This window comes from Crinia signifera, chromosome 4 (assembly GCF_055691185.1).
Source record: "Crinia signifera chromosome 4, ASM5569118v1, whole genome shotgun sequence".
NCBI lineage: Eukaryota > Metazoa > Chordata > Amphibia > Anura > Myobatrachidae > Crinia > Crinia signifera.
The window spans coordinates 117,229,633-117,248,422 of NC_139220.1; the positions used below are offsets into that span (position 1 = coordinate 117,229,633).

Below are 18,790 nucleotides of genomic sequence, written 5' to 3' on the forward strand. Positions count from 1 at the left end.
CAGTAATACAAATTGAATATAAATTGGTTGACTTTTGGCAGAGTGTGATGTTGGAGTTATACCTTTCCTTATATTTCTAGATTTATTTGTTCTAAAAAAAAATTTGATCTATTTTCTATCTTTTCATTACTCATAATCCTTGTAATTAAAATATCATTCATTTACTGAGACAGAGGACATTAAAGTGGATAACCAGAATTTGATCTAGGTATTAGTCAGCTGTACTTGAGGGAAAAGGAGAAGAGAGGGAATAACCTAAAGTAGAATTTATTTTTTATTATGAGTTTCTAGGGGTTTAATTTGAGGCCTAAACAATAAAAAATATAAAATTGAGGTCACTGAGATTGCACTATGATATATTTTCTATGAATAAAGGATTTTGTTAAAAGTATTCTGGATGTCTTAAATAAATATTTGAAGAAATCCGACAACCAAAAAGTAAGTTTAGACTTCTGGTGGGCGGGGCATCTGGTATCACCGCTTTTTATGCATGCACCTGACTGAGGGTTATCTCATCCTCTTCCATCCCCTACCATACCATCCAGGATGAGAACTTATATAATTGTTCTGCCTATCATGGGAGGAATCTATTGATACCCTTTTGGAGTTTGGAGGACTTTTTTCCACCGGAATCCGGCCTTTAACATTAAATGCCTGCTTGACCGCCACTTGGGAGGGTGAAAACTGGTGTTGGGGTGAGACCGCTCCTGACCTTAATACTCCTGCCTAGCTCTGCAAATATCTTGCCATGACTGCAGTGACATATAACCTTACTGGTGGGATAACCTTACTGGTCAGATGTGAAAACAGAACCCACAGAGAGTACTTGACCGCAGAGAGTGTATTCATTACTCTGGGGACACCAAGCCCACAATGTGTCAGTGCGGTGTTGGTGGCAGAGGAAACTTCAGTGGAAGGGAGATGGCTGCTGCTCCACTCCTCTCAGACACTCATAGGCTACACCGCCCAGAGGGAGAAGACAACAACTGTGAACACACTGGAGGAAAGCTGTGTGGATCCCTCAGCTATTGTAGAAGTTGGCCACCACTCATTCCGCAAGATGTCAGCAGGAGATCCATAGAAGCTGGAGAGGTGAGCAGGGTTACACACTTCTTCCCCAAGAGGATGGAATTGACCGGGAAAACTTCCGCACCTTTTCGGAAGGCAAAGTCCACAGCCATAGCATTACAACCTTGAAGAAAATGGAGCTCCAGTGCTTGTGGGTGCATGCTGAGTCTGGCAGCGAAGATACAGCACTGGTGATATACACTCTCTTCTCTTAATTACTACTGCAGTAGGCCCTCTGCTGACAACACATCTGACCTCAGGAGTGGTGAGTTCAGAGCAGTATCATGCACTGAGTGAAAACAGACTGAGTGGATACCTGGTTAAAGACAGTCCTGAGTAAGGATAGTTCAGCTGGGATTCTGCATTGACACTACTTGCAGTGGACGTGAACAGTTATCACAACTGCTAATCATATACTGAAGTAGCCTCTTTCTTTTGGTACTGTTCCATAATATACAGGAACTTATACATTTATTACAACTCCTTTTAACAGATATTGAATGGTCAACTCTGCCCTCACATTGCAAGTTTACCTATATTTGTTAGTATCTTATTGTATCTGCAGTGAGTTGCTAATTATAACAAACATAGTTCTGTTTCAATATGTATTAATGTACCTACCTTTTTTATTATTTATATGCTTGAAAAACCTCAGCATAGTCATGGTTTATGCAGATACCATTTCATATCATGTCAGCATAGCTAGAGCCAACACTGGTAGTGCCAACTATTGTAGTTATTTTGCTTAGTCTAAAGATTTCTTTGGCAAATTAGTGCTACTATCGGAAATTGCACAAAATTTAAGGAGCCGGGTATTTGTTTATTTACTCGATCTCTTTGGTCGACTAACTCTTCATAAGGTTTATAAACCTTAGTACTTGTCTTTAGTGGTGCACTTTCCATTGCAGGTATTTCATCAGGCATACCAGGAGTAATGGTCATGCATTTAGTGATGGATAGTAATGCTTTCGCTGCCCAGCTGGCAGTAGAGCTCTCCAAGATTTTATTACCCTACTTTGAGAAAAAGTTTAACCAGATAATGCTTCTCTTTTGACAGAGAACAGTCTCCCTTGGCTCACCACTCACCTACTATGTCACAGAGTCACCCAGAAATCGATGATTCAATGGACACTACCTCTGAAGATAACATTTCTATCACTACTCATCCTCACAATATTAACTTTCCTTACATGGCTTCAGAAACTGTGGTTTCTGGTTCTCCCACGATACAGGCCATAAATTATATTTTGGAGGAACTTCCAGTAATGAACCCATTTTGGTCTCCTCTGTGGTCATTGATCAACACATGTAGCACTGGATTTTCTGCTTATTACGCCCATCAAGTAAAATGTTGACAATGCATTTGTGGCAATTTATTCCATCCCCCACTGTGTGTATTTCACATTTATTTCCATGTCTCATAGGGTCCGTTACATGAATAGGTTTACTTATTTTAGCCTCCTTGCCTTTCTCCCTCGACACACTTTTGCAATTCTGACCATCCCTCTTGATCTATGCGATTTCACTAGACACAACATGCAGATTATTCGCATTTCTTGGAAACTGTATGTCAAACAAATATCCTCGTTTTTAATGCTAGTTCTAGGGTGACCATCTCATCCCTTTAATCCGGGACACATATTAATTACACAGGTTCTGTGGCTGGCTTTCACCTGGTTTTAAACTGCCACACCTCAAGACTCCATTTCACCTGGTTTTAAACTGCCACAGAACCTGTGTAATTAATATGTGTCCCGGATTAAAGGGATGAGTTGGTCACCCTAGCTAGTTCCCAGGCCTCTTTTCTTGCTAGACATATTCTTATAACATGGACAAAATCCCTTGATATTTAAAACACCTTGGGCCAGATAAACTAAGCTTCAAAAGTGATAAAATGGAGAGTGATAACCAATCAACCAACCAACCAACCAATAAGCTTCTGTCTGACATTTTTCAAACACAGTCTGTGACTCTCCATTTTATCACTTTTGAAGCATAGTGCATCTGACGCTTTATATGAAGCTTAAATCTGGATATACAGTAGTATAAAGCAGTACTCAAAGGGTGTCATTTTGAATCTCTAGAATCTGTTATAATATAGAAGACACATTTAATAATTCATAGTTTATTATCTGGATGTGCAATATTGTTACAGTTCCCTACTCCAATTTTTGTTGGTTAGGAAAATTTTGAAAATATGACGATAGAAGCAATGCATCTTTACCACTCATTGTACAATTATTTTACCTTTATTGTCTGTCTCTGCTGTTGTCCTGCCCTGCAGTTGGTGGCAGCTAGTTTACAGTGATTTCACGCTATCTTCCATTTGGCAATGTTGTCACCGTTTCAGTTGTGCAGATAATTTCGATATACAATTTCTGCTAACAATTTCTCCACAGCAACCTGTAATACTTCTCTACATCATAGCTGCGATACATTTCTATAGCACACACACTCTATTTTTATCTTAATTCTGAAAAAAAATTCTGAAAAAAAGAAAGAAATACAGTAGATGAATTTATCCTGTTGACCAACTTCATGGCTTGCAGTTAATTTTGTTTTGCCTTGAGTGGTGGTTGCCAAACTGTGTGCCTAGGCACCCTGAGGTGCCTCGGGATGTTTGCAAGAGTGCCTCCGATTGGGGGTCCACTACCAAAACAAATTATTTATGCTCAAATGATATGCAAAAGCAGTGCTGGTGGCTGCCAACCATAACAATTATGGACAATTAGAACCACAGCTATGTTCCACACCACATAACTGAACCTGAGGGGGACAGCTAAGCACAATTTACTTTTTTTTATTTAATCATAAGATTTTTTTTACTAGGGCTGCCTTGAACAAATGCTGATATTCTAGGGCGCCCTGGTCAAGCAAGTTTGGGAACCAATGGCCTAGAGACAATCATCCAAAAGGAAATCTCTTAGATTTTTTTAATGTAGCCTTTGTTGCCATTCCCAAAAATTTGCAATTTACATGAGGTAACTATACACAAGGTGAGTTGCCCTTTTTTAAGCTCCTAGTTTATTTTGGCAAAATAACGTATATCTGGAATTGTCTACCATTTCCCATAGCAAGTAATTGCTGGGGAACTTAGTAATAAAACCATTCTAACTTATTTTCCCTTTTTATACAAACCACAGGGTTTTTTTTTTTGCCATTTTGTTGTTGGTTTACAGTCTGTCAGCGCTAAATCAGGAAATGGAGAAGTGTGGCTTTACACTACACTTTATCAACTCATTTTGTCAAAAAAGATAAATACAAATATCAAACTTTGTCAAAAAAGGAAAAATAACAAAATGCAGGAGCAGCCATTATTAAATAAGCCCTCCTCTTCTATGGTGTGCTGTCCTACCAAGCATCAGGCAGAGTCCTCTTGGACCCCCACTCTTAGAGATGATCAACCTAATAGTAAGTAACTAAGTAGTAGTAAGTTTGGCTTTAGTGCCTGTGGCTGATGGGTGACAGGAAATAAAATGAACCCTATGTCCTTATTGGATTAATTATGAAATAATAGTGCACTTTCTTTAATCTGATAAATAATGGTGCCCCTTTTTGAAATATAATAAATAGTGTCCTTTATTTAAGCTTAATAAATAATGGTGCTCCAGTTTTTTCTGTAGTGCAGAGTAATAAATAAACCTAAGTACCATCTTGTTTTCTTAGCCAGACATGATCCATAGGTACAATAAAAGCATAGATATGAACCAGACTGCAACTGGGGAGCTCCTGCCTTGCCAGTTATTTCATGGGCAGCCAATTCAAAACAGAATCTCATATGACTGTTACTTAGCACAGGGCCATGTATCGGTAGTTACTTGTGCCCACCTACAGTACATACAGCTCAGTGTTAAACATGTTATGTTCCTATACAACCACATGCGATTTAGCGTAAAACGAATGTGATTTAGAGTTTTTAAAACTGCTACACATCACCATTGAAGGTGCAAACGTCAAACTCACTTGTGCATAAATTTCAACACTGCCATAAAATAACTGTTTAGTATTTTTCTCTATATGGGGTAAATTTACTATAGCTTTACTATAGCAACCAATCAGAATCTGTCTTTCATTTTTTAGAATGCAATAGAGAAAAGATAGACAGAATCTGATTGGTTGCTATGGGCAACTTCACCTCTTTTTTAATTTTTAGAAGCTTTAGAAAATGTTGACCTAATAATTTTTCACAGTCCTTAACGGGGCGAAATGCATTTGGGACAGCCACCCACCACCACCCCACACACTGGTAATTGTATATTGCCCTCATCCAGATTTTTTTCTGTTATTTGATCTTCATTGAACTACTAGCTCTGTAATAACTCTGGCCCTTATTCTGATCGGTGCGGAAATTCCCGCATGCGGACGGACCGCCGATGTTGATCGTCTGCGCATGTGCAGAGGTCACTCTGCACATGTGCAGGCGATTTCGCCGCACGGATTCTTTATACGCCGCACAGGGGGCGTAGAGGGGCGTGAGGGGCTACTTAGCCTCATTACCCTATGCATACGCCCCGCGTTTCATGGGCGTTCCCATGCAAACGCGGGGCGTATGCATGGTAATGAGGCCGTGACGCGTGGGTACGGGGCGGGCATCTGACATCGCCGGATGTCAGCTGCCCGCCCCCATACATGATTTCACACGGACAAGTGTCCGTGTGGTCTTGTGTTGCGGGACCTGGTGGAGCGTGCGGCCCTGCATTCGATGTTCGGCGACCATCGAATGCAGGGGCTGCTCCCAAGACGGAGGAGGCGTATCCCCGTCCAATTTCATGCGGATCGCCACATATCCGCATACGGACGGCAGGTGGCGATCCGTATGGAAGGCGGGGATTCGCCTGCACGATTGAGGCCGCATATTCTGATCGGGCCGCACCGATCAGAATAAGGGCCTCTGTGCTTTTACTGAAGCACTAGTCTCCAGCCCTCCTTATTTATAAATCCCTCTCATGCCCTCTTACCTCCACTGCATGGATCACTGACCAATATGCATGCAGATTCACCGACACACCATGGTAAGCTACTACTGTTTAATACCGAACTCCCAGCCTCAAGTCAGCCAGATTTAAGCACCCCCTCCCTATGAGACAGTTTCACTCTCCATGATATGCCGCTAATTAACTTTGGACATCATCTACAACACCTAGCCCACAGTTATTGCTCCCGGCAACATCAACCCCAGCCCAGTTTCATTTGAAACTGATAGACACAAGTACATTGAATCTATTAACCCCAGCACTTCCCCTTTGTTTTTTACACAATCAAATAAAGTTTACATCAGTGAGACAGAAAGAAAAGGCTTTTAACATATGTTTATCCAAAAAGAAGCATTCTCAAATAAAAACAATAACAATATAAGTTTTAAAATGTAAGAGCGTGCATTATCTATTTGAAATCCTGTATTAAAGCCCCAAGGACAATGAAGTAAATAAAACTTTAGATGTACAGACATAAATTGGACAAAGTGAAGACACAAAGCATTTAAACAGCAGGTGAACAGAAGCATGGAAGGGGAGAGAATCAGAGGTAGATGGGTAACGAGACCACAGTCAACTCAGATGAAAGAAGATTAAAATAGAGAATAGAAAGGGTGAATCTCTGGGGTGCACATAAAAGGCAAGACACCATTATGCAATATATATTAAAATATAAAATTCTGTATTTTCTGATGCTTTGAAAACTTTAGATTGTGCCTGAGGTGCAAGTATATCAATACAATTTTCTTATAAAGATTTTGACACTGATTTCAGTTGTAAATATCAACTGCCTTCTGCCTGCTTACACATTACCCACAAGTCAATGTGTCACCCACCCAAAAGAAGGGAACTGTGAGATTACCCATGTTTTAATATGGCTTTTTTTATTTTGCCACCATGACAAGAATTGGAAAAAAAGGAATGATGTGGGTAATAGAGCTACAAAGAGAAAATATCTTATGTATTTTGTAAATCTAAGTTCCAGATCACAGTTACTATATTAATGTCTTATCTCAGATCAAAGAATTCAGGTTCTAGTCAACATGTTGACAGAATGGTGACAATCAAAATGTCAACATCAATAATTCAACATGTTTTGAGTGTCAGCAATCAGGATGCCAACATGTTTACAAAGTTGACAAATAACATGCTGACAGCCATTATGTCAATGTTGATGTAATGCGCGCACGATCAAAATACTGGGCTCTTAACCATTTGTACACTGAGAATGTCAACAGTCTAAATGTTGACACTTGTAATTAGGGATAAAACTAGGTATAACATTCACAATATCATACCTCCCAACATCACCCTCTCCAGGAGGGACACAATGCTCTGCTCCTGGACTTCCCTGGTAATGTATGATTGCCATCACCTGTGAGGAGCTAGGTAATTGATAAGAAAGCTGTTTCACCACAGGTGATGGCAATCATACATTACCAGGGAAGTGCAGGAGCAGAGCATTGTGTCCCTCCTGGAGAGGGTAATGTTGGGAGGTATGGAATATTGACATTCTGAAAATGCTGACTTAGGACCTTATACTGTTTGTCTCACAAGGCTGCATATTGGGCCTCTATTGCAATATTCCTTGAGAGAAATTCAGTCAGTAGACTTTCACTGAAGGTAATTTATGGTATGGAGACATTTTTATCTGTGTTTTATAGTGTTGTGTAATACATTTGTATGGTTTTATACTATGGTATGCCTCCTGTTTAATTTTTTGGGGCGGTGTTATGAACATTAAGAGGATCACTGAGGTGACCACCAGCACCTAAAGATCTAAGCAGAGGAGTTCAGCGAAATTTGCCTATTAATTCAGAATGAGGAGAATAAAAAGATAATTCTATTTTTAGGACTAATTGACTATATAATCTCATTCATTTCCACATCTACATATTCACTCCAGAGAAAGAGAGCTTAATTATTTTCTCAAGCTCAAATTCTGCCACTTTGCAATGCTCTTTACCATTATAACTTATCTTGCTGAAAATGTAATGTCACACAATTCAGGCTGGGCTTAGATCCAGTTGCTTAGCAGGCAACTCTGGAAAATTGATCTGCAACTTTAGCAATGGCAGGACTTGTAACCACTTTATACTGTATATGACCAAGGTCTTTCCAATTGGTTTGATAGGTAGGTATTTATTAAGTCAAGATGTAATTACCTGTAGGTGGGAGACTGCCAGGACGTTTTAACTAGGTCAATTAGACAAATGCTTAGGACATTTGGAAATCCTAGGGGCATGCAGCTCATACATCTGAGCCAGTAGCAGGAATGCAAGTGCAGGGACCAGACAAAGGGTGGACCGCTGTGGGTAGTAACTTATATGGCCACCTTCCCCAAAGGAGGGCTGCTTTGCATGCTTAGCAACAGCAGCTCCTCCTCCCATTGGGCTTTTGTGGCGTCAATGTACCTCATGCTGGTTCGTTGCATGGACCAGAATATTCACAGTGGCTCCGATGGTGGGTGTATGCACATCCGCATGGTAATTTCTGCGCATGTGCGTATGCCAGATGCGTGCCGGGCACATGCACCAAAGTGTGTGGGCGGGGGGGCGTGGGGAGGCAGATGTGTAACATCAATTCGCAGGCCCGTGAGGGAATCTCTAATGGATGGTAGCCAGGACATTATTCGCAAGGCAGGTTTGGTGGAATGGCAAGGCTGCGAATTCACAGCCTTGCAAATCCGCAAGAATAACCCCCAACATCTGAAGATTTCAGGCCATGTGAGTGCTGTGCGGGGTTGGGGGGTGGGGGGGGAGTTGTAATAATTTGTGGCATATGTGTAAGTGGCATTACTGTGTAGCTTTCTGTGACATTACTAATGTGTAACATAATGTGTAATCGGCATTCCTATTTGGCATTATGTGTTTGAGGACATTACTAATGTGCAGCATAATGTATGAGGGGAACTACTGTGTTTTATTATGTGTATAAGGGCATTACTAATATGTGGTATAATATGTAAGGGTCTCTATTATTACATGGCATTATATTTATAAGGTTCAATGCTGTGTGGCGTAACATGTACTGTATTAATGACATTACTGTGTGGTGCAGTGTGAATAAGGAGTCATACAGTGTAGTGTTTTGTGCATAAGGAGCAATTGGTCAGGGGTGGAACTAGAGACAGTGCTAAGGGGCACCAAACAAATTCTTGCCTAGGGCAGCAAATTAGCTAGGGACAGCTCTGATGGCAGGACTTGACACTGGTGGTAAATTTAATAAAGTTTATAAAAATGAAAAGAGGTTATGTTGCCCTTAGCAACCAATCAGATTCTGTCTATCATGTTCTAGGATACAATAAAAAATAATAGACTCTGATAGGTTGCAATTGGTGAATTCACCTTTTTTTTCTTTTTGATGCTTTAGCAAGTTTCACTTAGGGGGATTTGATACTAGCAGCAACATACTGTATTGTCTGGAAATAATGCTATTTTGCTCTCACAGTTGCCCATATGAATATGAACCATTTCACAGGGCAACATATAATGGAGGTCATTCTGATCTGCACGCTCCATCATATGACCATCAAATGATTTTGGCCCCTGTTTATGCAAAACATCCATTCACATGCGTGTGAGAACATTCGTCGCGTGAGGGGGATGGATGTTTATGAGGGCGACGTTTAGTTGGCTTGCAAAGCTTCGCAAGTCCTCCAATGAGTACATGTATTTAACAGTAACCGTTTTAGCAGTTCAGAATTACCAGTAGATTCAACTGTGTTGTCTCCTATTAGAAAATAAAAATCCTTGCTTTTCATTTGACTTCAGTTTCATTTCTCTTTTAGTCATGTATTTTCTATTTTGTCATTGCATTATTACAGTGCTGTATCTGATTGTTGTGACCTTATGCTCATTAACATTACTCCTGCAGCAAGAGCATATTTTGGTGCTTTTACACCACATGACCTCTACTGGAATAAAGCAAAGGCCACCAGCGACATTCTGTTCAAGGGGAATCGATAAAGCAAACGGCTGACAAATCTCTCATATTAAGCACTTTGACAGCTAGCGGCTCTCTGCACATATTCAATATAGTTATATCACCTATTTTAATACAGAGTATTTGTATCTTTTTTTTATATACAGATGCTACCGGCATACCAAATAGAAATGCTACTGGATTGGAATAAAGCAAATAAATAACATGGAATTCTGCAATTTCTTATTTGGTTAACAAATCTGTCACTCCGATTCCCAAGATATCTAGGCTGTAACACAGAAACCAGATTGCATTATGGTTGACAGCATTTCCCTGAATTAATTCAGTGATTCTTTGTTTAGGTGCCTGGTGTGATTGAAAAAAACGTTTCGCCTCCTAAAACGTCTTTTTATTTCCTTAGTTTGGGACGCCCGTCCTAATAGAAAATATCACAGAAGAGCTTGATCCAATCTTGGAGCCTGTGCTGCTGAGAGAGACGTTTAAACAGAATGGAGTGGAATACATCCGTCTTGGGGAGGCTGTTATTCATTACAGCAGGGATTTTAAGCTCTATATGACCACCCGCCTCCGAAATCCTCATTACCTTCCTGAAGTGTCTGTCAAAGTATGTTTCCTCCTGCTATCCACTGAACAAGGAAATTATAGGAATTAGTAAAATTGGAAGAAATGCAAATACATTGGGGATAATGAATGAAGTACTGTGAAGTTATAATTGGACTGTGGAATTGTTTTCCCATTTCGAACAGTATTATTCTCATATTTATGTGGATGTCAAAATAATACAGCTGTGCATTAGCACAGGCAAGATGTGACTGATATCTTTTCCAATTAGATTTTAGAGCAACAATTGTTTTTTCACAGTTAGTTTCTTCATTTAGCAAATATTACGGAGAAAACATGATCATTTACCTAAGGGGACAGATATTTCTCCTTCTATGGAAACATATGTCAGTGTATTGTTTCAGAGTGTGAAATACAATTCTATCTCTATCTATCTATCTATCGATGGTCTATATACTGTATGTACTACATTTACATATGACAATAACATGTGACCATAAATAGGTACTGTACAGAGCAAACCTGTCCTATTTACAGAATAATGCATGAATCAATCCTTTTATCAGCAGTAGTTCATTGATCCAGGATCTTTAACTGTAAACGGAGAGCGTTTGGCAAGTGGTATGGTTGTATGGGCTTAATTCAGAGATTTATACAATGTTGATATTTACGGAGTTCCGTGCTTCTCGTCCAAGCATCATGCATCATGATCACACTGAGCACACTGAGCATGTGCCAAGATACCTTTTGTGATGCAGGGTTTATTTATAAAGTGATTGACCGTAAAGAACCATTTGGGGGCAGTAATGGGGAGTGGCAGCAAACACACAAGCATGTCTAAGCCCATAAATATGATTCCATATGCAGAAAACATGAGGTCAGCATCTCGTGTACCACAGCCATTCTGCATTACTATAGGGCTCATAGCATGCAGCTGGTTCAAAATGCGTCAGCTAGGCCAGTGGTTCCCAACCCTGGTCTTCAAGTACCCCCAACGTTTTCCAGGTCACCCGGCAGGTGCACTCATTATTCAGGCACATTTAAATAGATCCACAGGTGGAGCTAATTATAGTACTTGTGATTCTGTGTGGAGACCTGCAAAACATGCACTGTTGGGGGTACTTGAGGACCAGGATTGGGAACCACTGAGCTAGGCTATTAGCCAACTATCCCCATTCCAGCCACATAACATCCATTCTCTACTCCCTTCAATGGCTGCCTGTAAAGGGGTGTATACACTCTTCCATTTTGACAGGTTTTCAATTCGATTCTGCTTATAGAATCAAAATCAAACAGTTTCTAAAACAGCCTTCAGATCGTGGGCTGTTATATATTACTCTTGAAGTCTTATGTCTGGACACATAATTATTCTTTTTTTTACCTTTTATAGGTCACTCTGATCAATTTTATGATAACACCAATAGGTTTAGAGCATCAACTGTTAACTATTCTTGCTGCAGAAGAGAAACCCGACTTAGAAGAAAGGAAGAATCAGTTGTATCTTGAAGGAGCAAAAATCAGGTACAGGACGTTTCCTTTCTTAAACGGTGGGGAAGTTGTTATCTGGGCATATTGAAGCCTGGATATTTCTGTAAACATATTTTTTAGTGTGACAACCTGATAAATGCAATCTCTTTTCATGTATGAAAAGTTAAATCCTACATTTGGTTATGTATTGTTGGTTGAATTTTGAGAGAACAAATGTGTGAAAAGAGGCACATCATTGCCCAGTCCAGTTGAAAGGGCCCTTTGGGAGCCCAGGACAGTGGACAAATTGAGGTGGACAGTTGAGGTGGACAGTGGACAGTTGAGGTGGACAAATTCCACCCTGTGCTTGCGCTGTCACCTCCAGAGTTTCTGTCAAAACATGCAAGTATGTTTGGTGTTTACCTGGTTTGTGATTTGTCCTGTTTGTTCAGCTCTGCTCCATGCTGCCAAACAGATCTGTGTAACCTGAGCATTGCTGACTGATTGCAGCACCTGAGGGAGACATGCTCAGCTCTTACTGATTGAGGCACCTGTGAGACTCCCGACCTTAGCTCCCTATATAAGGCAATCAATTCCAGCAAGAGTATAGGTTCACAGGAGCTTCAGCACTCCCAGTACTTGTCTGATATCCTGTGTTTCCTGTGCATGACCCCAGCTACCCTAGTGACCATTCTCCTGTCTGCTCCCAGTGTACTGCATCCATGATTTCCTTTGTATGATCTTGTGACTAATGTATTGCCTGCTCCCAGTGTACCTGTGTATGACACAGCTAATACCTGCACCCTCACTCACATCTGCTCCTTTGTTACCTTATCTGTCTGCAAGTTCCTGACAAGGCTAGTTTGAAGATGAGCACTCCAGCGCTTACTCTGCCTTGCTCCCTGATTTTACCAGCACCATGTTGGAAACCTGGACCACAACCGGCGTGCCATGTGCAGCTAAGCCCAAATTCCTCTTTGCGGGGTCACTGGCAAAAACCACTGGTACGATTAGACTCCCAGCGCGCGGGCTCAGTCTGTGTGTAGTTAAAGTATAAAACTTGTCAGTTTTTCAGAGTTCTATACTGTACTAAGGTCACTATAATAAGCTACGTTACCAGGTTATCTGTGACATAGCGTTATTTTTTTGCGCTGTAGTAGCATCTCAGTCACAAACTGCGTCTGTACCCGCTAACAGCATCTCGTTGGCCACAACAAGAGGTTTCGTCCCAGTAACAGTAGTATTCAGAAAAAGCGTTAGAAATAGCACCTATTTCACCTGAGTCACAAACTGAGCACAGTTCATTGTGTTACCATTAACAAAGGGGGTGTCAACCTGTTAATAATGACACCTGTTGACTTAACAGCTGTTGTCCTTGTTTACTCCACTATCCACGCCAACCCAAAGTGTGGCGAGCGGACACAGTACGCGTCTGACTGACCTTTTTATACCCCCACTATCCAAGTCGGCATGGAGTTGATTTTATATAGTGTGGCAAACCCGAAGCGTGGTGAGTGCAGCGAGCCTGAAGCGTGGCGAGCAGACGCGGAATACATGTGAAGTAATCCGCGTCCCCTTGCGGGGCTCGGTGGCTCGCTGCGCTCGCCACACTATATAAAGTAAACTCCACGCCAACGTGAATAGTGGGGGTATGAAAAGGTTGGTTGGACGCGTACCACGTCTGCTCGCCACGCTTCAGGATGGCTTGGAAAGTGTGTTTGTGACTGGGACTCAAATTCTGACTGTGGCAAACTAGAAGCAGTTTGTAAATACAGCCGCTGTCAGCGCAAACCCCCCCCCCGCTATTTCACCGATAACGTAGCTTAGAACAGTTACACAGATTAAGCACAGAGTGAGCGCGCGCTAGCCTAGTACAGTGTAGGAGTCTGAAAACCAGCAATCACAGACTCAGGACGTGGACTCTGGCAGGCTGCCAATTTTCTAAGAAACTGTAAACAGAGCTGTCTGGATTAATAAACAAAGTGGCGCCGTGAAACTACACAAGTACCCAATTAGTTGCTTTTATAAACCTCTAGTTAACATTTAAGTATCTATTCAATTGGTGAAGTTTTCGTTCTCATGAGTTTGTTCAAAAAAATATAGGGCTGCAAATTAAAGAGTCTAAATCCAGGTTGAGATTGAGAGGTGCAAGATGCCTTGCAGTTGGCGGCATGTCCACATTGTTGTAACAACAAAGTCCACTCCACCAAAAATTGGATTGACTACTTATTATTTGATACAGCAGAGTTTATATTATGTTTTCAGGAAGCCATTTTAAAATTCTTCTTTTGGCATTAATTATCTCTAGTTATATCTTGAGTATAAATTTTATATTGCTGAACTCAATATAGCTTTGTAGAAGCTGTCTACGCTGTTAATATTTGTGTTGATTAGTTGGGGCAGAGGAGACACTCTGGTGTCCAGGCAGCCAGTGGTAGCAGTGGGAAGAGAGGAAGACTGCACTCTAATGCGGCTGTGCTAGACACGTGCCTTAAAGCATTATATAGGGTATAATGAAGAACCCATTCTCATAAAGGCCATTAATTACATAAATCCTTACTATAGAAGCATCAGTCCAAGTGAGCATTATCATTTGAGCTTCACACCAAGAATGGGCAACAAAAATGTACTATTACCATATAGTGTAGATTCAGGGACGGTGCAGGTGGTATCAGCGCTCACCTACTCCACGGGGAGGGGGGAATCGGTGTGTATGCGGCAGCTGACCTGCTCCAGGGGAGGGATGTGCGGCCACCCCACCGCTCACCCGCTCCACAGGGGGGGTTGCAGGTGCCGGGGTGGATGCGCCACTCACTTGGCTCCATGGGGGGGAGATGTGTGGCCGCCCCACCGCTCACCCACTCCACGGGGGTGGGTGGATGCGGCCGCAGTTGTTGCTCACTTGGCACCATGGAGGGAAGGGGCGGGCGCCTCCAACACGGTCCACAAGGGGAGGTGAGGGATATGTATGGTGTATGTACAGTGTATGTCACCTGGCTCCACGGGGGGGGGGTGCCTTCCTCCAAAGTACTACCCTCCAGTGGCAGGCACCCACAGGCAAAAGCCTAAAGCTGCCTAGTGGTGGCGACTGCTCTGTGTAAATTACATAAGAGACAGCTTTTTATATATGTTTATTGAAGTTGCATTGTGGTTTTATGGTTTAAGAATACTTCTCTATTATAATCTGATGTTTGTTTTATTTAGAATAATAAAAATGTTATAAACATTTATACATACAATTATTTTATTATTATTAGTGATAGTAATCGTGGTACAGGTTGAGTATCCCACAAGCATTTTGGATAAGGGATTATTACGGATTTCAGAATATTTTTTGTTTACATACTTACCTGGTCCCCCAATGTCCATAGTGTCTCCTGGTGTCCACGACGGCCATCAGATTCCGCTTTAGTGGCATCCCCAGTACCAAGGAAGCATTACACCGGTGACCACCCGCGCAATACATCCTTGGGACTGGGGATGCCGCTAAAGAGGAATCCGATGGCCGCCGTGGACACCGGATGATGGGGTAAGTATAAAAAAAGTGGGAGATCCCTACAGTTTTTGGAATAACTTGGTTTTGGGATATCCAGATATGCAGCCTGTAGTAGTTGTAGTAATAATAATGTTAATAATAATAATCCCTAGGTTTTTTAACTGACCTTGATTAAAAAAAATACAGGGAACAAAACATGCACGCTGGGTCACCCATATGGCTGAGGCATTACCTCCTGTGCTAGTGTAGCCCAGTGCTGGTTGAAAAACTTTAGAGGATCCCTTCTCATTTTTTCCCCCAGACTTCTAGAACCAGGCTGACTATAAAAGTCAGGCGCTGGCTCCTTTTAAATATGAAATTTGAATATTTGTGAGAAACCATTGTACTCTCTAATGAAGTATTGCAGCTACAATATGATGCTAATAAAAAGATTTATAATAATCATAACGTTAAAACTCACCTTTGATAATGATCTCCATGTTAATTGCAATTCAGAATGAGAGAACAATACAGACAATATGAACAAATCAGGGCTTTCATCAATGTCACAAAATGTTTTTCAAATATAAAACTACACTATTGTACATATGGCAGTGAGTGAGGTTTCCCTTTACTTATTTATTGTCATATATATTTTTACATTTATGAGCATAGCCCAGTATATTCCAATGCTTTGCAATTGGGAACAAACCAGGAATAAAATGAGACTGGGTAATGACAGACAGAGAGGTAAGAGCATACTTGTCAAATTCTAATATCTCCCCTCTGGGAGAGTGCCAGTAAGGGAGACTCAGCTGATAATTGATTACAACAGGGATGATCTGAAGCAAGTCACTGGCTCCAGAAAACGAGACGAGATTGTGCCCCTGTTCTACCCAATTCATTAGCTACTCTTCCATAAATCCTTTATATTGCCCAAAAATTGTGAGTCTTAAAGATTTTCAGGGAGAACAGTTAGTTAAGTATAGGTAAGAGGGCCCTGCTTACAATCTATATGGAAGTAAGAATTAGATACAGAGGATGAGTGCTGCATATTGCAACTTGGACCACTATATTGCAAAGGCCTTTGGTGGGCTATGTGACTGAGTAACACAGTATTGTTGGCCTGAGATCAATGAGATGCGTGTGTGTGTCAAGAGAAGATAGAGCATATTGTATGTAAAGTTATGTGTGGACTTTGTAGAAGGGCGGTGATTGGGTATAATAACTTATGAGTTTATGTGGGGGGTTCTAAAATTTGTGTAAAAAAGATTTTAGGAAAAGCTTGAAAGATGCTAGAAGAAAGTTTTATTTTGAGACAAAAAAGTCTTGTAACCATAAATGGAAACAAGTAATGAGTGTAGATGAGAGTAAAGATTCTGGTTGACTCGCAAATCTGTGAATTTCGTAGCTTTGCCAGCCAACTAACTGCCACCCGCTTGAACCACCACCCCCGCTTGCACAGTGAATGTCTGGGCTGAAATCATTTGACAGTCGACAAGCATCAAATGATTTCTGAAGCGTTTGCAAATCTTAGTCACTATCTGGTGACTCAGGGGTAGATTTATTATAGCGGCGCCTATCGCTATTAGCGAGGCGAAGCAGGAGGGGACACCGACAAGATCTATTAAGATCTTGCCGCCGGAGTGGGGGAGCGCTAACTCCCCCCTCCGGCGATGTCCCTCCTGGAGACGGCGCATCAGTTAATACTGATGCGCCATCTCCTTCCCCCCCCGGCCGGCTTACTGCGCATGCTCGGGATCTCACTAGTCTCGCGAGATCCCAGCGCAGCTCAGCCCCAGCAGCAGGGACAGCGCTGTCCCTGCTGTTAGGTATAGGCATCGCCGTCTGCAGCTGGCGAAGTCGACAGCTGCAGGCGGCGGAACGGTCAGCGATGCTGATCGTTCATAAATCTGGCAGGAGGCAGGGGCGCAGTGCAAAATATCGCCCCTGCGCTATGCCTCCTGCCCCACACCGCCGGCGTTAGAGTAAATGCTCGACGGGTGTGATAGATTAGGCGATGCTCTATCCCCTGCTTCAGCGCACGGGGATAGCGCATTTACACATCAACGCCACTTCATAAGTCTACCCCTCAGATTTGCGGCACCCTGCTACATGAACAGGGTGGGCAGCTGACATCCGGTGGCGTCAGCTGCCTGCCCCTGGCACCCGCATGTAGGCGCCATTCGCATGGGAATGCACAACATTTGCATGAGAAAGCCCATGAAATGCTGAGCATTTCCATGGGCATGACCTGTGCCTGCAGCCCCCCATCTGCACTGCTCCATGCGAGCAGGCCGACGACTATGCAAGTTGACGTGTCAGTTCGCAAACACAGCCTGCATATGTGCATAAATGGTTATGCACATGTGCAGACACAAAACATTGCTTCCCTGTGTGAAAGCATGGGGGAGCAAAGCAATCAGAATGACCTCCCTTGTATAGAACGAAGTGGTCAAGTTAGGTTACAGATTCATGGATGTCGGTATGGTTTTGTTGATAGCCTTATATGCAGACCAATGTATTCAGTAAATTAAGCAAAGCTGTGCAGATGTTGTCTGCATGGGCTAACACCATCTTCAGGTGGCACTTTAGTATTTGTGGGTGTATGTGAGACTGCGCACTGAGTTGGCTGTTTGGGGTTAGCTGCCTACCGAATGGCAGGTGATCAGCCTGCAGAGGTAGATAATTACAATGGGAATTCTGCACTCTACCCCTATTGTGTGTAGCTAGATATATAACCACTGGTGTGGATTTGTTGGCTATTTGATGACAGAGAAGGGTTATGTTGGTAATCAACTTTATTGATCAAACATGCTGTTAGGGCTAATCACAAATGTGCTGTTAGGGCTAAGTGCACAGGTCCAGAACTTGCATTTTTGTATTTAGTTTTTGATTAGCCCTAACAGCACGTTTGATCAATAAAGTTGTCTACCAACATAACCCTTCTTTGTCATCAATTAGCCAACAATCCACACCCGTGGTTATATATCTAGCTACACACAATAGGGGTAGAGCGCAGATTTCCCATTGTAATTCAGGTGGCACTAGCCCATTACCTGCTGTGGGGCTCCCCTGCCAGAAAGCATACCTCCCAACTGTCACGATTTTAGAGGGACAGTCCCGATTTTCGGGTCCTGTCCCGCTGTCCCACCCGCGGCAGGCATCGTCCCGCTGCGGGGGGTGGCAGTTGGGAGACCCCCCAATCTAATAGAATAGACGCTGTGCGCATGCGCACAGCGTCTATTCTCGTATGAAAATGAGGTCGCGGCTAATTAGCATAAGCCGCGCCCTCATTTGC

The 18,790-nt window shown here is 42.2% G+C and overlaps 1 protein-coding gene across 1 annotated transcript in view; it reads left to right on the plus strand.

Moving 5' to 3' along the window:
* LOC146074345 (dynein axonemal heavy chain 3-like) overlaps window positions 1–18,790 on the plus strand; it is a 1,013,923-nt gene that overhangs the window by 888,696 nt on the left and 106,437 nt on the right. Inside the window, 2 exon segments of the mRNA XM_083182299.1 lie at window positions 10,387–10,590; window positions 11,938–12,068. Coding sequence (XP_083038425.1) covers window positions 10,387–10,590; window positions 11,938–12,068 — 335 coding nt within the window.